Source organism: Bos mutus, chromosome 5 (assembly GCF_027580195.1).
Source record: "Bos mutus isolate GX-2022 chromosome 5, NWIPB_WYAK_1.1, whole genome shotgun sequence".
NCBI lineage: Eukaryota > Metazoa > Chordata > Mammalia > Artiodactyla > Bovidae > Bos > Bos mutus.
The window spans coordinates 13758377-13781532 of record NC_091621.1 but is presented as its reverse complement, the minus strand read 5'-3'; the positions used below and the strand labels follow the sequence as shown (position 1 = coordinate 13781532).

At 34.8% G+C, this 23156-nt stretch overlaps 1 protein-coding gene across 3 annotated transcripts in view; it reads right to left on the bottom strand.

Annotated features, from left to right (window-relative positions):
• The window catches only part of CDK17 (cyclin dependent kinase 17), a 111149-nt gene that overhangs the window by 2894 nt on the left and 85099 nt on the right, over nucleotides 1–23156 (bottom strand). For all 3 annotated transcript variants that reach the window (XM_070370324.1, XM_070370323.1, XM_005898411.3), the window contains exons 6-15: nucleotides 14020–14076; nucleotides 12966–13080; nucleotides 12118–12212; nucleotides 11722–11784; nucleotides 9308–9431; nucleotides 7446–7566; nucleotides 5272–5369; nucleotides 4684–4789; nucleotides 2330–2372; nucleotides 1060–1150 (exon numbers count right to left, since the gene is read on the bottom strand). In XM_070370324.1, coding sequence (XP_070226425.1) covers nucleotides 1060–1150; nucleotides 2330–2372; nucleotides 4684–4789; nucleotides 5272–5369; nucleotides 7446–7566; nucleotides 9308–9431; nucleotides 11722–11784; nucleotides 12118–12212; nucleotides 12966–13080; nucleotides 14020–14076 — 913 coding nt within the window. The remainder of the gene's footprint in view (nucleotides 1–1059; nucleotides 1151–2329; nucleotides 2373–4683; nucleotides 4790–5271; nucleotides 5370–7445; nucleotides 7567–9307; nucleotides 9432–11721; nucleotides 11785–12117; nucleotides 12213–12965; nucleotides 13081–14019; nucleotides 14077–23156) is intronic.

Here is a 23156-nt window from a genome sequence, read left to right as displayed (position 1 = left end):
TGTGAGTGTGTGTTTCTCTGAGGAGAATGTACACTGTTTATTTCTAGGGCTTACTGAGGTTGGGAGACCTCATCAAAATGTATTACTCAGTTTTATTCTATCCTTTATCCATTTGTCTTATGATGGCAGTGAAGGTCCAATCCTCAAACTATCTTGAGAATTTTACAGAAAAACAAGAAATAGGTTTATACACCTTTCCTGCAACTCAAACTTTAAAACTTGATATTATTAGTAATAATGAAATGTAAATAGCATCTTAAAAAATACTTGTAATTCATCTTTCTCATTTCCATCTCTGCCACAGAGGTAGTCTTTCATTACAAAATATCCTTTAGGTTCTAAGTGAAAAGTCATGAGGAGTCTTGATTCCAATTAGAAAACCATTGTCTAGTAAATGAGAATGGGAAATTAATGAAAGCTTTTGGTAGCTCATTTCCGAAATATTCTCTTAATTCCCCATTCACCTTGCTCAGTTTTAAAGTAATATATTGGGGTAATTTTTAAGAATGTTCTGAGTAAAATCAAGCAGTTACCTCAGGCATGAGAAATCAGCTATTTTAATGACAATATGCTCAACTCTGTCATGGGGCTAGTTAAGTCTGAGTGAACACAGTTAAGGAAAACCATCTTCATGTCTTAAAAAGGAAATTTACTTTCATGAGAAAACTAATGTTTTGGCTGTGTTTCATTACGACTTGCTTGTAATCCATTTTTAACAACTCTGAATCAAAGTAATTCAGATTGGGCCTAATGACAATTGGCCCAATGCCATCATTGGATGGCATTTTCCAGCTTAAGTCCAATAAGACTAATGACCCACATAGAAGTGCTACTGATTTCTTAAGAGTCATAGCAACATGCTCAGTGTTAAAAGAAATAAATTGAAACAGGTAAATAAGACATACGCCTCCCTTCAAGGATTTCTGATCTAATTACAATAAGACCAGAATTTTAGGCTTAAAAAGCAATAGTCCCTTCCTCAACTCCTAATTCACCCCAGTTTCCAAACCTGGATAAAAATAAAGGGGATGGAAGGACACACTCTAGAATTTCTCTTACTTTCAGGTAAAGCATGTATTCTCGGTCCCAGACTTCGAAAGTACACATGTTTCATGGCCTCTTCTGCTGAAACCCTTTTCTTAGATTCATACTGTGAAAAACCAAAAAAGCAGCTTCATTAATTTTTTTCTCTAAATAATGGAAAAAGCATGTGTGAGGGGTAGGGGACACACACACAAATTAGCATGTAAATGTTTAGAGCTACCGTTAGCTTGATTACTTAATACTTAATAAAAATTACTTATTTTTAAGAACCAATTTACTATGCTCTAAATTGAGTTACTACTGAGCTTGTGTAGCAATGATCCCAGTTACAAATTTCCAAAACAAACCTGGATCTTAACTAAAGATTAAGATTCCTTATATTTTCTGAAGTGATGGGAAAAAAAGCAAAATATCTGACCTATGGTGTTACTTTTCTTCATGAACAACAAAGGATTATTAGAATGTAACTAATACCTTTAAGAAAGATATTATTAAATTACCTATTCAATACCCATTTCCCCTTCTTCCTTCATGAGATAATGTAGATTTAAGGCATTCATGCTTCCAACTCTGACATAAGAATCATGACTATTCTAAGTTTAGGCTAATTATGGCAATCCAGCGCCTCAATTCTCAGCCTCTCTTACAATCAACATTCTAGCTATATGAAGATTTCGGAGACATAGGAAGAAGTCCTTAGAGGGGTTTTGGAAAAGCCTTTGCTTTGCAGATACATGAGGACTAATGTGACTGACACACTCTTATCCTCTCTGTCGTTTCTGCTCTGAATGCAGATATGGATGGATTTGGAGGTACAACAGCCTATAGAGCATAGGGATAAGGAAAAAAGAAAGCAAACATAAGAAAACATGAACTGCAGAGAACATGGCCTTGACACAGTTGATCAGTGCCAGCAGCTAACTATCTCAGTGAAGGGAATATGCTATGCACATTTTTATATGTCTTTTTTTCTGTTTCTACATAGTCTGTTGGAGAATCACCAAGAAAGTCGACGGACAACAGCAGCAATTAGCAACTATCTCTTTGGCTTCTATGATCGCCAATAATCACCAAAAATAAGCTTCAAAAAAAAAAATATTCCCTTCACCTCAGACTGTTCTGGGTTACAAGGAGAGACCCATACACACTAGGAGAAACCATATTTTTTCACCTAAGCACGTGTCTTAAGTATGCTAGATATACTGATCCCATTCTATAGATGAAAAAACTAAGGCTCAGAGAAGTTAACATACCATTTAATGACTATAAAAAAGATGTAACTTACCTGAAGAAATTTTGTTATCAACTCAATTCCTTCAGAGTCTAACCTAAAAACAAGGAAGGACAAGTAACAATTTATTTATTAATCTTAGCTGATAGCAACTTTCTAAATAAAACTATTTTCCAAGTGTTTTCATCTGCTAAATTCAACTGCCCTAAAATAGCACACTTTGCTGCTTTTCAAACAGATTCAAATCTGTTTTATCCTTAAGATTTATCGTGCCACTTGTTTAAGAAGAAATCACAAGTAACTGGGCATCAACTCAAAATTTCAATATTCAAGAGGAAATTAGATTACTAAAATGATAGAATTTTAAAAAATCACTATTTTATCTCTAAACAAAATAACCTGTATTATTGAAAAAAACTTTAGTAAACTAGATCTGTTTTCACAGTGTTCTAGTGAAGGCAAGAGTACAACGGCATCATTTCGTATTATACAGGTGAAAACACAACGGTAAGAGACCTCCAAATTTATCATTGTGGTTCAAGATAAACAGAGATGAATCACTCAACAAATTTTTACAGGACAATATGCTGAAGGTTGGGTACTAGAAGCTATAAAGTTCAATTTAAATATGCCTCAATAATTTCATAAAACTTTATTTAAAAGGGATACAAAACCAATGACATAATCAATAAAGACAAAAAATTGTAAGGATGGAATTAATAAAACAGGAGTAGAGGATTTAGGGGTTATCTTAAAGAGATAACCTCCCGATCAGAAGTCACAAGTCACAAATTCTATCATGCACTGATATTCACTGGCAAAAGCACAATTATGGAAACTGCCTCCTCTCCCTTCCATCTTAAGTGCTCTTAGTAGGAACTGTGGATGCTGTGGCCTAGAGATTCTCCAGAGTCTCCTAATCCTTTGCAGTCTGCCATTCTGACAAACACTCGGAACTCTGTGGCTACAAATAAAGTGGAAGTTGCTCAGTTGTGTCCGACTCTGCAACCGCATGGACTATATACAGTCCATGGAATTCTCCAGGCCAGAATACTGGAGTGGGTAGCCTTTCCCTTCTCCAGGGGATCTTCCCCACCCAGGAATTGAATCAGGGTCACCTGCACTGTAGGCGGATTCTTTAAAGAATCTGCTTTAAAGAGCTGCAACTTTTTACCCTGGACATTACAACAGCAAGCAATATATATATGACAAAAATAGGATTTATGCTTTTATGCTAAAAGTCTAACACATTATATTATTCTTCCTTCTTAGGAAGTCTACTTAGAATGTTACCAGTTAGTTTAGTGACAAGGCTATCAAATCACATAAACACTTTCAAAATAGTTTTGGCACCAGAATGCTCTTACTAATCGTCCCTATCTTGAGAATAAATGGAACTAGAGTGAGTATGTTATGTTGTGAGCAATGTGAATGGCTTTTGATTAAAACAGATATTTGCCTTATTTGGTATCTTGGTGCCCTTTTCACATCTATTTTTTCTTAAGGAAAGATGAAAAAATACAAAGGGGGTTAGTGATTCTAACGTTACTTACAGAAATGTAATACATTCCGTAAGTAAAAACATTCTCACTCAAATTTTAATGGGAGTCTTAGATGGATCTGAGGTAGGTCTGTAATCGGATGGGCAACATAGAGGATATGAAGGGTCAGAAATTTCATATTCTTCAAATACAAATTATCATTAACACTGGCCAAAATTATGATGGGTCATCCTGTATAAGAGCCAAGATTTTGCCTATTACACATTCCTAAGTAAACACAGAATGTGCATGCTCAGTTGTGTCCAACTCTTTGTGACCCCATGGTCTTTGTAGCTTGCCAGGCTCCTCTGTCCATAGGACTTTCAAGGTAAGAATACTGGACTGGGTTGCCACTTCCTCCTCCAGGGGATCTTTCTGACCCCGAGACTGAAACCCGTGTCTCTTACATCTCCTGCAATGGCAGGTGGATTCTTTACCACTACACCACCTGGGAAGCCCGAAATATAGAATAATGGTATAGAAAAAATAAATTTCATCATGGTCTTCACAGTTCTGAATAAGGCATATATCAATGTTTTCCTTCTGGGAAAAGGAATATCCTACATAAACCCTAGAATTATATAATATATATATATATTCTATGCTCATTTTATTTATAGTTCAATTCTCTGGACTTACATAGTTTAGTGATTCTTGGTCACTGAATTATAAAATTAATTTGACATAGGAAGAAATTAAATTCTAAAATATTTAAGAATTGTGTATGTATATCAAGTATTTTTCCTGAATCCTTACCATGACAAATGGTTCGATAGACTAAAAAGAAAAAAAAGAGAGAGAGACTAAAAAGAATTAAAAAAAAAAGTAGTGTGTTCCCACCTTCACGTAAAGAGAGAAAAAAAATACCTGGGTGCGTGGTTAATTAGAGGCTGTGGTTTATATTTTGGAAAGTTGTAGTTCTTGAACTCATCATTTGAAGAAACACCTGGCCAATTTTCCTGAGATGGAGTTCCTGAATTTAAAAATATATATACTTATATAGAAATTTTTATACAGGCAAATATATATAGGCAGAACAAAAGTGTCTTAAATAACAATTTATATTTAGTAGATAATTTGACTGTTTCAACTAAAATTAGAATGACAGAAACAGTAAACATACAGACTTTTCAGACTAAGCAAAGATTCCACAAAAATGATGCCTAATTGACATCTAAGCTAAAATATTTCCTAATAATGTGCTAAAAGTCAATTTTCAATAATATTTCTCTTCTGTTTTTTCATAGAATCATTATTGCACAGGTAGAAATCAGTAAATAAAAAGCAGAAGTTATCTAGAAGGATTTTTATCTTAACATGAAAATTATAATTCTTATAATAGCTATTTATGTTAGTCTCAGTATCAAATTTATAAATATACATTTGAAAGATGTAGTCGTATCCAGCTACTCAATTACAGGTAACAAATCACTGAGAAGAAAGTTCTTTTGTTACCTAGCAGTCGGAAAATTAAGTGCAGTTCATCTTCCACAGTTGATCCTGGAAACAGAGGTCTTCCAGAAGCCATTTCAAAGAAAATGCAACCAACACCCCTATAAAATATACCATAAAAAAAAAAAGATGAGTAATCCGTTTATATATTATTAAGCACAAGAGTCTTTTCCCTAAGGCTGCCTCTCTGGAGAATTTTGTACTAGCCTGCTAGAAAATCTGCAGATTTCTTTCAGATATAACTAAACTAACTTGTTAACATTTAGCTTATCATCTTCCATACTTCTATATCCATTTTCCCCACTTAAAATGTCCAGCCCTCTTCTGCATGATCCCTGAATAATACCACTAACCATAGCTAATAGTGATTTAATGCTTACTATGTGTTAGGCAGTGGTGGTCAGCAGAGATAGGGAGAAACAAATGATTCAAGATGTTTTTATGTAGGAAGCAGAGACAGAGCTCATAGATGTAGGGTAAAGTGAGTGAGAGTGAGTAAGACAGAGAGAGAGAGAGAGAGAGAGAATGTGTTAAGAGAAGGAAGAGAAATGGATAGAGGCTCACTAAATAGATACTGTCTTCACCTGTGTGAAGATATGAGTTTAAGATAGGAGTCCTTCCTTTAAAGACTCACAACCTAGCAATTACGTATATATATGTGTGTGTATATATATAAATTAAAATATTATATAGAAGATTAAATAATGGAGCCACTATGGCCAACAGTATGGTAATTCATCAAAAAATGTAAAATAGAATTGCCATATGATCTAGAAATTCCACTTCTAAGTATATAACCAAAAGAAAAGCAGTATCTCAAAGAGGTATTTGTACACTCATGTCCACAGCAGCACAACAGCCAAAACGTGGTAACAACCCAACTGTCCATCAGTGCATGAATCAATAAACAAAATAACATATATGTATAATGATTATTCAGCCTTAAAAATGAAGGAAATTCTGACAAATAAAAAAGTCAAGTATCTATCTTTGCCAGGGGTAAACCTTGATGACATTTATGCTAAGTAAAATAAACCAGTCACAACAAAACAAATACTATATGATTTTACCTATATGAGGTACTTAAAAAGCCAAATTCACAAACCCAGAAAAACGGTGGAGGGAGAGGGAAATGGGGAGTTACTATTTAATAAGTACAAAGTTTTAGTCTGCAAAATGAAAAGAGTTGTGGAGACTGATGATAATGGATGCACAGCACTGTAAATGTACTTAATGGTAAATCTGGTTATATATATATTCCCAAAATTTAAAGAAGCTTTAAAAAGAAAAAATGTTTCACAATACAAATTATATAAATGTTCAACCCAAGACAACAACAAAACAAACTATATGATTTATCACTACACAAAGAGTACTTGCAGTAAGTGTAACCACAGTTCAAGGGAAAAAATTAGCCATGGGAGGCTAGGTTATAGTCAGGGAGGATTTATGAAAAACTATGTTTTGAAGGCCCTAGGCACAGGCCTTAGTCAGAGAAACAGAGTAGTCATTAAAGACAGGTGAACTGGTATGAATATAAGAGCAAAGCTGGGAAAGCCCAGGTTTATTTATGAAATATAGTTAAGTAGCCATTTGGCTAAATGGAAACATCTACGCTGAATAGTTTGAAGTAAACTGAAAAAGGAAGAGACATTTCATGAAGATTATTAAATACCAGATTGAAGAACGATACCTTATTCCATAACAGGTAGTGAATGGGGAAGCAGCAAATGTGTTTGAATAAAGGAGTGTCATGATCAAAGTGCCAGGTGAGGAAGATTACTACTGTATTTCACTGTTTCAAGATCAACTTAAAGCAAGTGGGTTTTGGTGAATATTAAATGATGATAAAAATAATAATTTTGTACCAGACACTCTTCAAAGTGCTTTATATATATCAGCTCATTTGGTCTTAACATTATTCACAGAACAGGCTTTTAAAGTAGTTATTGTTATGATTCTCATTTCCTTAAATGAGGAAACTGAGGCACAGGCCAGTAATTTCAAACTGGTCTTTAAACCTAGGTGATCCTACTTGCCAGAACTCTTCATCATTGTTTATATTGTCTCTCTTTAAAATAACATCTCCTTAAAGCCAAATACCAATCAGTATGTCCTGTGTTAATGGCTACATTCTTTCAAAATTATAAATGGCAATAACATATGCATATATTTACCACATGTCAATCTGTGTTGAGTACTCTGAGGAACCCAGAAGCACATCAGGCGGCCGGTACCAAAGTGTGACAACTTCATTTGAGTAGGTCTTTGTGGGAACTGACTTGGCTCTGGCTAGTCCTTCACAGGGAAAAGAAAACAATTAAGAAGCAGCTAGAATGTATTTCCCAGTTCATATGACCACAACGATTGCAGTCACAAGGATGCCTGAGATGGCTACTCTATACCTTTTTGAAGCTTAAGAAAATTCGTTTTATGAATTTTTGAGTGTGCATCATCTTGGGTCAGCAAATCTTCATGTAATTAAACTAAATAATAATTCCACAGTCAGGGACTATGTTTACTTTTATGAGTGAATGCACCTGGTCTCAGTATCTGGGCTAATCTAAACTTAAGATATCTTCCTTCTAGCCATGATGATGCCAAAATTACTTCCTACTTCAAGTTAAATTAATGCAAAACAGGCCAATGATATTAAGATAAACAATTTTATTTCTTTCAGTTATAGGCTTATTGACTTTTAACCTGATTACAAATTTCATTTGCTGTACCAATTCTTACCAAAAAGCATGAAGTTATTGGTCCACGATCCTGTTAAGTTTTATTAATAATTCCCCTGCAGAAGTTTTTATTTAAAATCGTCTTTGAATAAACTACATTGTCGTTCTGTACTTAAGTTTTACGTTATATAGTTAATATTAAAATACAATGAACCTGTCTTTGGATATCATTAGTTGCTGTAGCTAACACGTGCCATTCCTTTGCCTGTTGAATATGAAATGCACTGATTATCTAGGTATAAAGGCAAGAGCTTGCAACTTTCTCTCTCGAGCCACTAGTGTAAGAGTTGCTTTTATTACCCCCATGCCTCCAAATTCTTATCACCTAAAGAAGTAACTTTTTAAAAGATATCTGAAGAAATATAAATTTTAACATATACTTTATTTCAAACAGGAACTAATTCATCCATAGGCTGTGATTTCTGCTGTGTGTAACTATTATATCTGATTAAAATACTACGTAAGAAAAATGTCATAGAAGGATAATTCAATACTTTGTTAAACCAGATAGTCATTCAAGTGAAACCAGAATTATTTTTTTTTAAATCAGGCAGTATTCATAGTATTTTCATTTAGTTTAAGGGCTAAAGGATGTCACTGAAATAACGTTGACATTATTTTATTTAATTACAGATTTTATTCTACCATCCCAACTTGGTAAAATAAATTCAAAATTTTTTGATAATTAGCAAATGGGAGCAACTTTCGGATTCCTCTCCCTGATATACTACTGGGTTATGAGGGGAAAAGGACAGGCTTCGCGTTTGCTCTTCTATCCATACCACATCAAAGCAACTGCAGCTGTAGTTTCCTCAGGACCTTATTCTTCTCCCTCTGAGAGAATTCTAAACTATGGTACTTGCTCAAACAGGCTTCTGGTTCAGTTCACAATTAGATTTGCAATACTGGCATGAAATGCAATACATAATAATTTTGTCCAAACCAAATTAACTCAATGTGACATGGTATTATTATATAAGCCATTTTCTATTATTAATGAAAATGTCTATTTATATGAATACTTGCCTGATCACAGGAAAAGTAGAATTTTCATCTAGATCAACAACAACTTTATACCTCTGGAGATCCCCTGAAAGGGTCTCAGCACGCTTAGGGGACTAGACCACTTCTGAGAACCTGTGATGTTTAGCATTCACTAACATAACTGACCACCAAAATTTTCAAATATCTTCCAAAAACTTCCAAACTCACAAAAAAGCAATCATACAGTGTCAATACTTGTTTTTTCTTTTAAACTTAACCACCTGGAACTATCTATAAATATCTCATACATTCCATACCAAAATCTGCTAGCTTTAATTCTCCTTTTTCATTAATGAGGAGGTTCTGTGGTTTTAAATCTCGGTGTAACACCTTTCTTCTGTGGCAATATGCCAAACCACGTAGAATTTGGTATAAAAACAGCTATGGAAACAAAAAACAGAAATTAGTCTTACAGATAATAGACATACTTTGGTGTAAGTTATGATAAACAGAAAAGCAACTGGCCTAGAATAGTCAAAGAAAAAAAAGGAACCATCTCCTTTTCCTTACATACTTATCTAAATTTTACAATTCATATTCTATTTGAAGCATCTATTTTTTTAGTGTGAACAAATGAAACTTTATCTTAGTAGTAATAGTTCACTTGTTACTAAAAATGATTTTAAATAAATGTACCTCAAAAACTTACAGGTCTACTAATTAGGTTTATAGTTTAATTATGAAATTCTCACAAAACAATCAGTCTTCTACCATTACCCAACCCTCCTCCCCCTGAAAAAAAACTGATGTGGGACAAAGCCTTTAATATAAGGCACTAGAGTTGGTGGCTTTATGAACATTTTGAAGTGTCAAAGAGATCGGTGCTGCACAGCTCTGGCAAATTACGTGCTATAAAAATAACCTAAAATAACCTAACCCAGCTTCTATCACCCACCTCCTGGGTACTTCACTTTCAGCACCTCCCACTCAGCCTTCAAAACCTGCTATGATTCAGAAAAGGGATTAAGCACTGTGGAGCTCTGAATGACTCTTGGAAAAAAGCAATTCCTATAAGGCTAATGGTAAACTTTTTTGTTGTGGATTTTGGTGGAAAAGGGAATATGAAAAGCAGAAGGTATTTGATTCTTTGTGGTTAACAAAAAAGAGCCTCAAGTCCAGAGCATTCAGGAGTGTACCCTTGGTTTTCTTGGAAGGTGAAAAATAGCATTAGAACTTCGAGAATAAGCCAAGGCAGCGGGTGAACAGCGGGCCGGAAGAAATTATAATTAGCAGAGCTTCTATACTCTACGTATTTGTGTTTTGAAAACTCTTAAATTACTACTTCCAAATATTCTCATTACTTTTTATATTTAACAGAGAATAAAATACTTTTCAACTTAATTCTGGCATGCAGACCTGGCTTAAGACAAATAAACTTCTCAAATCTTTGTCAAATTATGATAATTAAGGACAACTCTATTTCCTTAAACATAAAAACAACATAAAAGCCATAAGCAGAAGTAAACACAAATGAGATTCACAACACTTTGCCAAATAAAACATAAAACATGATGAAAACAATTCTCACAGAAAATACATGGAAAAGAGACTTAAAACTTAAAGCCCTATTCTAAAATTCCTACCAATGTGTTATATCCATATATTTTGAACTATTTTTTAGTAAAAGAAACTGGCTCTCCTTTATACCAAACTTAACTATTTAAATAAGTATCTTAAGTTTAAAAGTTAGTATCTATAGAACTGGAACTGTTGCAAAACCACAGCTAGGACAACCTATTTCCAGAACAGTCTCATGAACCACTGAGTGAGTTCAGATAAACAGATCTTTGCTAAATTTGGAGTAAATCCAGTCAAAGAAACCTACTGTAAGAACACAACTGTATCAAGGGTTTTTATTTGATCTTACTTTTACTTTTGGGCTTTATCTGGCACAAAGTTTATGTCAAATTTTTCTATTATTACTTGCATCTTCACCCATTTTTCAGGTAAGAAAACATAATTATATTTCTTTCTCTCCTAATAGTGCAGAATGGTATTTCCAGCCTAGTATTCATAATACCTATATAGCTTCCTGACCTTACGCACTAATTAGTACCTTCAAAAGTTGTTTCATAATTAAATAAATTAGACCTTACGCACTAATTAGTACCTTCAAAAGTTGTTTCATAATTAAATTCATTCTAAACATGAGGACTTTGCCATTTAAAGGAGGCCCTTTGCAAAATATACTGTATCATTTTCATTTACCTTAAACATTTGGATTCTGATAAAACAGGCTTGTTGTTTTCTTTCTAAGCAGAATATACCTGTAAATGTTCTATATATATCCAAGAGAACCAATAATACTGTGAAAGGAAATGTCAGAAGACTTTTCTGTTTTGAAGCAGAATAAGGTTAAAACTTTATTGAAGGCTAAGCAAGGAAAACAGGTGGCTCTTACTCAAAAACCTCAAATTCCTCCGAAGTACTTACTAAAACTTTTAAAATGAAGTAGTTCTACAAAAAAGGTCTGATTCTAGGAAATACTACAGTATAGCAAACAGAAGTTCTGAGTAAATGTGTTCAGACAACAACAGCCTATTTAAAATGCGTAACAAAAAATTCTGAAGCAGAATAGTTATGAGACTGGCGTATTTCATTATGTAATGCAGTTTGTCTCTGCTTAAGTGTTTGTCTCTAAACAAAATTTTAAACCACACAGTAGGCATACCTTTACGTTGTGCATACTCATGATGTTTCCACAGTCATCCATGTACTGTTTTAGATCTTTATCCTGAAAAAACAGAGCACTATGTGATACATAGTTTTGAGAAGGCATGACATTTACTTATTTAGTTTTTAAAAATAAGTTTGCTTTTTAAAATTGAAGTATAGTTGCTTTTCAATGTTGTGTTAGTTTCTGGTATACAGAAAAGTGATTCAGTTATACATAGATATTAAATATTGTTTTTTTAAAAAAAATTAGTTGTTTTTTGAAGAAAGATACTGAATGTACCACACATAATTAAATGCTAATAATAAGAATGTCCCTGGGGCTGTTAAAAAATCCAATCTGTGATGTTTTATTATAGCAAAATTAAATACTGAAGTTTTATGAAATGCTTACCAGATACTCAAAGACCAGAGTCAAAGATTTATCTGTATGAACAATGTCATGTAATGTTACTATATTTGCATGTTTTAGATCCTTTAATAGTGAAACTGCAAAACAGAAAAGAAAGCCAATTATTTAGTCTGTGGTAGGCAGTCTTTTAAAAAACCCTAAGTTTAACATATGAAGGCCTGAATTTAGGAGTCTCTTAAAACAATTCAAAGGGATTTGTAGTAGAAATTTTAAAAGAATTTTTTTCCTTTTCTTTTATGGTACTGGGTTTGATATTTTTAATACTTCTAAGTTTTTCCCTATACTACATTAATACTCTACATAACATCTTTTTTTCGCTCAAATGTTAACCTATTGAGACTGTCCCAAGATATGTTTTCTTCTTCCAAACTGGCTTATCAGTCGCCTCAAACCGTTTTCTGGATAATCCTTTAAAAAAAATGGTACCATTATAAAAATATATTTACATCCTGAATACACTATTTATGGTCAGCTCTTCCCCCATGCACCAATATGTAACACTTCCCAATGCCAAGAATTTGTCTATGACAATGATCTTATGACTTCATACTATTTCTTCATAAGCTGTATGATAATGTATCTAATTCCTTTTTGTTAAATATTTTAGCTTTAGATATTGCTTCTACCTCCAGGGCCTCATTTTATTGTATTCTTTTTCCTCAATGAGATGCCATTAGTTGCAATGGCATATTATTTTCCAGTCATGTATTATTTCTATATCTGAGCTCTTTGTACTTACAAAAAATGAACTCTTATTACATAGCTTTGGTTTTAAAATGTTCTATATAAATTTGATAAAACATTCTGCTCACAAAAAGTACTAACTATACCTTCTCTTATTGCTGTGCAGGGTGCACCTTCTTCATGTTCCAACCGGATCTCTTTCAAGGCCACCAAATTCTCTGTCAATTTACTTCTTCCTTTATAAACTGTTGCATAGGTACCCTATAAAATATATTTTGAAAGATACATGAAAGCAGCATGAGTCTGTCTATATCATCAATACAAGAAAGAGCCCTACCTAAATTTCTGATTTCTAACCATGTGTTAAATTCCATCTTGCAGAGAAAACTCCACCATGACTGGTTTTGGTTTTCCTACAGCTAAGAGGACTTTCAGTTCCCTGCGCACAGCTTCCCTACTCTTACAACCCTTCAGAGTACTTCAAAAGTAAAAACATAAGGAGAATATTTAATTTAAAAGTATTGTATTAACTACAACTACAATGGTATGTGAAGATTGAGGAAATTAAGCACATTAAGTGAAAACTGAAACTGTAACTAACATGTTATTAAAATTTTACCGATTTTCAGAATCTTTGAATGCTAGAGCTCTCCTTTAAAAACCAAATGTATTCTACAGATATCTTCTATTGTTGCCAAGACAGTTCTCAAACTCCCTTAAGGCCTCCCTATTAACTAATTCTATTATTTTCTTTGCACTTTATCACTCTGGGAAGCAGACCATTTCAAAACTAGTACCAGTAGCAAGATCAGGAAAACCTTGAATTTCATTTTAAAAAAATGAGCCAAGAATTTCCTTAACCTTTAAGATGTGTCTTTAGCTTTACAGATAGTATTTTGATTTTTCACAAGTTTGAACACATGGAATTTCCCATATGACAGCACAGTCACAGAGTACCAAGGAGCAAACTAAAAGATAGATGCCTATTTTGTTACCAAAAAAAAGCACAATATTTTGTGCATCAACAGGTTACAATGCTATTAAAAAAATTCATTTCTTCTCACACTGATGGAATAATTTCAAGAATTGAAGGGTATTTCTTTCTAATATTCTATTGCCTTTACAGGACAAGATACAGTCTTTTAGGTGATGAATAAGAAAAATATGTATCTTACATTTTCGACATAAGTATTAACTTACCTCTCCAAGCTTTTCCAATTTGATGTAGGTTTCCATTTTTCCAAACCCAATTTCTGACTGAAAGCAAACAATTATAAATTTAGTATTCTTCAAATTTCAATTCTTCTCTGCCTCAATATCTGAAACTCTCCTGCTCTTCGAATGTTTTGGAACAGAAAAATCTGATTAAATAGTAGAACATCTGTCAAATTTTAAAATTGGAACATTTAAAGGCTCAAAAACAAAGTTCACAATTAAAACTGTCAACTCATCTTTTTTACAAATTGATTCACATTCTGCTTTGAAAAATTTCTGTTCTACCTTAAAACTCTGAAATTTTAAGATATCACAGGCATTTTAGGATACAAAAGGATTTTATAAAAGATAACTACATGATTTAACAAATCACAAAATAAACAATTTTCCTACATATTTTCCTTCATCAATCTTTTGTTTTCCCTAGGAAGGCCTGCAAACAAAACACTATTTCAGGTTTTCCCATCGAAATATAATAAGAAAGATAACCATATGTCATACTCTATGATGAGTCAGGAAATGCTAACACAGAAGAAGTAATATAAGTCTAAATCAGTCTCCTCCATCCCCCACAAAAAAGTGAGTTCTGAAAAGCATTCTTTTAAAAAACCTTGAGCTTGAGTATTTTGTATGGAGTCGATAAATGAGGTAGATGGAATAGTCAAATATGCAATGGGAACTCAGTATTTAAAAAGTAATTAAAAAAAAAACACTGAACACAGAAGATTTAGGGGAAAAAACAAAATGATAAAAATGTAGAGACTGAGAGAGCAGAGATGGGGAAAAAAGTTAAAAAGAAGAGAATAAGAATTTTCTTAAATTCCTTTCTAGTACCCCTTTTGTAGATAGTGGAAAGGGCAACAGTAATCTAAAACTTCACTTCTCAGAGTGATACTAATGCCCTTAAGTAGCCAATGAAAGGAATAACGTTCTTTTATATATAACTCTTAAAGGTGTATGCTGGATTATTAAATTCTGTGTCAAATTCTGGAAGTTCAGATACACTTTTTATGGAGGTGTTGAACAAAATAAAAATGATACTTGACAATTTGACTTAACATCACTCACCGCTTGAAACAAAAAAGGTAAACTGCCCAAAACTGACAGTCAAAAGTAGCAGGGGCCTCTCAAAGGAACGGCTGTACAAGGAACTTTTTTACAAGACATATATATCACTTTAAAAGCCATGAGGAAAACTGAAAATTCAATGATACTCATTCAATTTTGGTAAACTAATCAAAACTGTAGTCACAGGTGGTGCTGGTGCTTTCACTGAAGGACTGAAAAATTGCTTCTCTGTGTACTCTTAAAGACTTTTTCCTATATACGGTATTTTCAAAAAAAATTTAAGTGAGATTTTTGGAACCCATCATGATCCATCTACCCACACACTATTTTATATATGACTGACAGATATTAAGTCCTTATTCTGTATTGTCAATAATTATACAGGATAATAAAACTATAATAGACAACACTTTCCAAATACAAATGGGAGTTTTTTAATTTTAATATGGGAAATGTGGCAAAGAGACCACCATTTGATACATCAGAACCTGATTCTGAATAATTTTTTGATTTTGTAGTTTTTCTACAGTCTATTTACATATGATCTCACATAACACTTAAAAAAAAAGGCTAATTGCCAAGGTCACACAAACTATGATAGAGTGTTTATTTTCTTATACCTATTTTCTAGAATTCAGATGATTAAATTCACAAACATGGAACTATTTTGACATGAATTTCAAATCTCACCTGATTTTTTTATGAAGGAAAAAGAATAGCAAGAATAAATGGAAACTAGTATGAACAAAATAATCAATGTCCCCCCCCCCCCCCAAGATATAATTAAAATGTCATCATCTGTAACAGTGAGAAGCACATAGAAAAATATAACTACAAGCAAGGAACTTTCTTTTTTGCCACACCACCTCTTGTGGAAACTTAGTTCCCCAACCAGGGACTGAACCATGCCTGCAACAGCAAAAGTACATTGTCCTAAACCACTGGACCACCAGGGAATTCCCTGGGAAATTTTTCTTATTAGGAGTTGGGAAATTTTATTCTTTTTTTTAATCTTAAGTGAATAAATACTAAAATGTCCTTATAAGATCATGTACACTTTTCTCTAATGGTGGCTTTGACAAAAATGCTTGTTTTTTTTAAAGAGTGGATAATTTAACTACAAATTCAAGACTGTAAAGACAGTACTGACTGATGTAGAGATTACCGTATCATATAAAGTATACAAGGAATAAACTATAAGAGATAGCTTATTATCTCTTATAGTTAATATGAGAGATATTATATTAACTATATAGCATAGCATCTATATTAACATTACATGAAATATTAACATTAAAAAGAGTCACTCTTTAAATAGTGAAATTCAGTGAGATCATTAAAATATATTGAAAGTACGTTTTTTAAAAAGAGGGTAAATACTGGAATTGACTGCCATAACCCAATTAAAGAGGTTTTGAATTGGGTTGACCACATTTTAATGATTCCCAACCTTTAGGATTTAGTAATTACATCCAATTTATTGCTTAACTGAATCTTTATATGGAATTTCTAGAAAATTTTGCTTGCATTTTTATCTGCTGAGCATGACAAGATTAACAATAGACATAATGACTAGCTTGTTGACACACTCTCCTACGGAAATTATTCAGAGGACAGAAGACAAAGCTCATTTATTCAACATTTACCAGGCATAATGCTAGGTATTGGGGATAGAGTGAAGAAGACAGACATGATTCCTCCTCTCATGAATTCACAATCTAGACTGATTTTCATCCTAGATTATTTTAGAATATTTTTAAAGTCTCATAAAAACAGAAATAATAGCTGTATGATTGGAACAATACACTCTGCATTTAAATACAATATAAAAATCTTCTTAATTCTGCTTCAAATGAAGCGAATTTTCTTCTGATACTTCACTGCTCTAAAAATTAGCCTTTTGGAAAACCAAACAAACTCCTGTTCAAACAGCTCTTATAGCTGAGTAATTTCACTGTTAAGTCAGAAAGAGACAGACAAACACTATATATTAACGCATGCACCTGGAATCTAGAAAGAGGGTACTGATGGACCTATGTGCAGGGTAGCAATGGAGACACTTAACTTCCCTGGTGGCTCAGACGGTAAAGCGTCCACCTACAATGCAGGAAACCCAGATTCAATCCCTGGGTCGGGAGGATCCCCTGGAGAAGGAAATGGCAACCCACTCTAGTACTCTTGCCTGGAAAATCCCATGGAGGGAGGATCCTGGTAGGCTAGAGTTCATGGGGTCCCAAAGAGTTGGACATGACTGAGTGACTTCACTTTCACTTTCAATGGAGACACAGGACAGAGAGAACAGACTTGTGGACACAGTGGGGGAAGAAGAAGGTGGGACGAATTGGGAGACTAGCATAGAAACATATACATTCAGTTCAGTTCAGTTCAGTTGCTCAGTCCTGTCCGACTCTGGGACCCCCTGAATTGCAGCACGCCAGGCCTCCCTGTCCATCACCAACTCCCGGAGTTCACCCAAACTCATGTCCATCAAGTCGGTGATGCCATCCAGCCATCTCATGCTCTGTCGTCCCCTTCTCCTCCTGCCCCCAAACCCTCCCAGCATCTTTTCCAAAGACTTTCCCAGAATCTTTTCCAATGAGTCAACTCTTCGCATGAGGTGGCCAAAGTACTGGAGTTTCAGCTTTAGCATCATTCCTTCCAAACAACACCCAGGACTGATCTCCTTTAGAATGGACTGGTTAGATCTCTTTGCAGTCCATGGGATGCTCAAGAGTCTTCTCCAACACCACAGTTCAAAAGCATCAATTCTTCGGCACTCAGCTTTCTTCACAGTCCAACTCTCACATCCATACATGACCACTGGAAAAACCATAGCCTTGACTAGACGGACCCTTGTTGGCAAAGTAATGTCTCTGCTTTTGAATATGCTATCTAGGTTGGTCATAACATTCCTTCCAAGGAGTAAGCGTCTTTTAATTTCATGGCTGCAATCACCATCTGCAGTGATTTTGGAGCCCAGAAAAATAAAGTCTCTCACTGTTTGCCCATTGATTTCCCATGAAGTGATGGGACCAGATGCCATGATCTTAGTTTTCTGAATGTTGAGCTTTAAGCCAACTTTTTCACTATCCTCTTTCACTTTCATCGAGAAGCTCTTTAGTCCCTCTTCACTTTCTGCCATAAGGGTGGTATCATCTGCATATCTCAGGTTATTGAGATTTCTCCTGGCAATCTTGATTCCAGCGTGTGCTTCTTCCAGCCCATTGTTTCTCATGATGTACTCTGCATATAAGTTAAATAAGCAGGGTAACAATACACAGCCTTAACTGTACTATACAGCACTCCTTTTTCCCATTTGGAACCAGTCTGTTGTTCCATGTCCAGTTCTAACTGTTGCTCCTGACCTGCATACAGGTTTTGCATACAGGTTTCTCAAGAGGCAGGTCAGGTGGTCTGGTATCCCCACCTCTTTCAGAATTTCCCACATCCACACAGTCAAAGGCTTTGGCATAGTCAATAAAGCAGAAATAGATGTTTTTCTGGAACTCTCTTGCTTTTTCCATGATCCAGCAGATGTTGGCAATTTGATCTCTGGTTCCTCTGCCTTTTCTAAAACCAGCTTGAACATCTGGAAGTTCACGGTTCTTGTATTGCTGAAGCCTGGCTTGGAGAATTTTCAGCATTACTTTACTAGCATGTGAGATGAGTGCAATTGTGCAGTAGTTTGAGCATTCTTTGGCAATGCCTTTCTTTGGGACTGGAATGAAAACTGACCTTTTCCAGTCCTGTGGCCACTGCTGAGTTTTCCAAATTTGCTGGCATATCGAGTGCAGCACTTTCACAGCATCATCTTTCAGGATTTGAAACAGCTCAACTGGAATTCAAGCACCTCCATTAACTTTGTTTGTAGTGATGCTTCCTAAGGCCCACTTGACTTCACATTCCAGGATGTCTGGCTCTAGATCAGTGATCACACCATCGTGATTATCTGGGTCATGAAGATCTTTTTTGTACAGTTCTTCTGTGTATTCTTGCCACCTCTTCTTAATATCTTCTGCTTCTGTTAGGTCCATACCATTTCTGTCCTTTATCGAGCCCAACTTTGCATGAAATGTTCCTTTGGTATTTCTAATTTTCTTGAAGAGATCTCTAGTCTTTCCCATTCTGTTGTTTTCCTCTGTTTCTTTGCATTGATCACTGAGGAAGGCTTTCTTATCTCTTCTTGCTATTCTTCGGAACTCTGCATTCAGATGCTTATATCTTTCCTTTTCTCCTTTGCTTTTCACTTCTCTTCTTTTCACAGCTATTTATAAGGCCTCCCCAGACAGCCATTTTGCTTTTTTGCATTTCTTTTTCCATGGGGATGGTCTTGATCCCTGTCTCCTGTACAATGTCACAAACCTCCGTCCATAGTTCATCAAGCACTCTGTCTATCAAATCTAGTCCCTTAAATCTATTTCTTATTTCCACTGTATAATCATAAGGAATTTGATTTAGGTCATACCTGAATGGTCTAATGATTTTCCCTACTTTCTTCAATTTCAGTCTGAATTTGGCAATAAGGAGTTCATGGTCTGAGCCACAGTCAGCTCCTGGTCTTGTTTTTGCTGACTGTATAGAGCTTTTCCATCTTTGCCTGCAAAGAATATAATCAATCTGATTCGGTGTTGACCATCTGGTGATGTCCATGTGTAGAGTCTTCTCTTGTGTTGTTCGAAGAGGGTGTTTGCTATGACCAGTGTGTTCTCTTGGTAAAACTCTATTAGCCTTTGCCCTGCTTCATTCCATATTCCAAGGCCAAATTTGCCTGTTACTCCAGGTGTTTCTTGACTTCCTACTTTTGCATTCCAGTCCCCTATAATGAAAAGGACATCTTTTTTGGGTGTTAGTTCTAAAAGGTCTTGTAGGTCTTCATAGAACCTTTACCATATGTAAAACAGATAGCAATTGGGAATTTGCTGTGTGACACAAGGAGCTCAACCCAGTGCTCTGTGACAACCTAGAGGGGTGGGGTGGGGAGGGAGGTGGGAAGAGGGTTCAGGAGGAGGGAGGGGACATATGTATACCTGTGGCTGATTCATATTGATGTATGGCAGAAATCAACACAATATTGTAAAGCAATTATTCATCAATAAAAATTAAAAAATAGCTCTTATACAATAAGCACATGAAAGTTAAATAAAATAAAAACAAATTATAATTTATAATAGCCTTCCTGTAATTTTGAGTAACTTGCAAGTAGCATTGATTATTATAGGGTATTTCTTCATTACTTTGGTCTAACAGTATAATCATTCTGCCAAAGTTATAAAGAGGTGTTACATGCTGGCAATGCAATTCTAAATGAGCTTCACAACAACTGAAACATGTGCAATAACTCTATTAGATGCCATTCTAAGAGTAAATGGGCATATAAAAAACACTGGGGGCAAAGACAGATTTTTCAATTATCAATTTCCCACCTTGTGAGATTTACCAAGTTACAGTTACTGATAGAAATGTCAGTCTACTGAGGTAGACTGAGGTAGGTCGACTGAGAATCTCTATTCTACTTGATCATATGTATTACAAAATATTACCTTACCCCTGTCCATAATATGCCATACGTAAATTAAATTGTGGGTGAACTTTGAACCTCATTTCCACACCATAAGCTCACACCATAAGCTCACTTCTGAAAGACATCTGGACTTGATACCCTATTTTCTCACCTGTCCTTAGAAATAACAGCTATGTATGATCTATATTGGTAAAGCCATGAATGAGGAACCTAAAACTTAATGTTTAGGAAGAGGCATATTCTTAGAATTCATATAACCTAAACTTCAATAAAATGAGACAAACTTTCCTACATAGACTTAGTTTACTAAAGTTGCACTTAACACTCTTATGAAAATTTCCATGGGGTATGCCATCACGATAAGTGTAACAATGCTCTAATAAATCATTACCTGCCTATGGGCTTTCCCACTAGTCATTAGTTTAAGTATTTTAAGAGTTAGAATATTCCATTTCTTATCAATTATAAATGAATATTAAATAACACTTTCAGTTCAGTTCAGTTCAGTTGCTCAGTCGTGTCTGACTCTTTGCGACCCCATGAATCGCAACATGCCAGGCCTCCCTGTCCATCACCAACTCCCGGAATTCACTCAAACTCATGTTCATCAAGTCAGTGATGCCATCCAGCCATCTCATCCTCTGTCGTCCCCTTCTCCTCCTGCCCCCTATCCCTCCCAGCATCAGAGTCTTTTCCAATGAGTCAATTCTTCACATTAGGTGGCCAAAGGACTGGAGTTTCAGCTTTAGCATCATTCCTTCCAAAGAAATCCCAGGGCTCATCTCCCCTAGAATGGACTGGTTGGATCTCTTTGCAGTCCAAGGGACTCTCAGGAGTCTTCTCCAACACCACAGTTCAAAAGCATCAATTCTTCGGTGCTCAGCCTTCTTCACATTCCAACTCTCACATCCATACATGATCACAGGAAAAACCATAGCCTTGACTAGATGGACCTTTGTTGGCAAAGTAATGTCTCTGCTTTTCAATATGCTGTTTAGGTTGGTCATAACTTTTCTTCCAAGGAGTAAGCGTCTTTTAATTTCATGGCTGCAGTCACCATCTGCAGTGATTTTGGAGCCCAGAAAAATAAAGTCTGACACTGTTTCCACTGTTTGCCCATTGATTTCCCATGAAGTGATGGGACCAGATGCCATGATCTTCGTTTTCTGAATGTTGAGTTTTAAGCCAACTTTTTCACTCTCCTCTTTCACCAATCCAATAACCAATATCTTTAAAATAAGACAGAATGACTAAATGTAATGTGGTGTCCTAGATGGGATCCTGGGGATAAAAAGCTATTAGTGAAAAACTAGAGAAATCTGAATAAAGTATGGAGTTTAGTTAATAGTAATGTACCACCACTGGTTTCCTGAGAGTTGTGACAATGTACTAAAGTAATGTAAAATGTTAATAATAGGCATAACTAGGTATAACTAGTTATGTGGTATATGGGAACACTCTATATGATCTTCTAAATTTTTCTGTAAATCTATAACTACTCTAAAATAACTATTAGAGTAGAGTTAGTATAGCTGTAGGTAGATTTGCACATTTGTAATTCAGAAAATGAGAGGGTTTCTAATTAGTGGCTTCTCTCGGTCGTGTAGTAGGAAGAGGTCATTTGCTTAGAGTGAGAGAAGAATTAACCAAAGAAATACAATAGGGTAGCCAAATGATACTGAGGATCCACTGAGCTTGATGCTCATAATTTTATAGAAGAACCAATCAGCCCTACTGTATATTCACCAGAAGTGAACTCAGACTTGTTTCTTACCTCCTACTCAAGTGATTTATGTTATTTTTACTACTCTACTTATTATACATTGCAAACTGAAAGTACAAAAAGAAACATGTACACATTGCTATATTTAAAATGGATAACCAACAAAGACCTATTATAAAGCACATGGAACTCTCAAGGTTATGTGCCAGGGTGGATGGGACGGGGGTTTGGGAGAGATGGGATACGTGTATATGTATGGCTGAGTCCTTTTGCTCTTCGCCTAAAACTACCACAACATTGTTAACTGGCTATACCCCAACACAAAATAAAAAGTTTAAAGTTTAAAAAAAAAAAAAAAGTTTATCCTTTTAGAAAGACAAAATTTTATATTTTGTCTTGAAACAAAAATGTTTTTAAGATAAGAGTATATCATCCATGGAAACATAAGCTCTAACAAATGTGAAGTGTATTTTCATTTTCCCATCTCCTTTCCACGGATTCCCTAATCCTTCCCCTTCACATATAAACCTAGGGTATTAAGAATAATTTTCTAATATACTTCAAAAGAAACCATGACTTTAGTAAAAAAAAAAAAAGATAAACAATGAAAAGAATGAACCAATGAAAACCAAAACAGAGCTGCAATGATTAATGTGAAATCGGTAAGCCATTTCAGATTAAAAAAACAAGAGAATTAAGATAGGAACTTTCAACACAAACAAAAGCTTCAGTCACTCAGCATTCATTAGAGGGCACTGTTTTCCTTAATTTCATGTACATTGAAAAAGATAAGTCTTAGATGATAGCTTT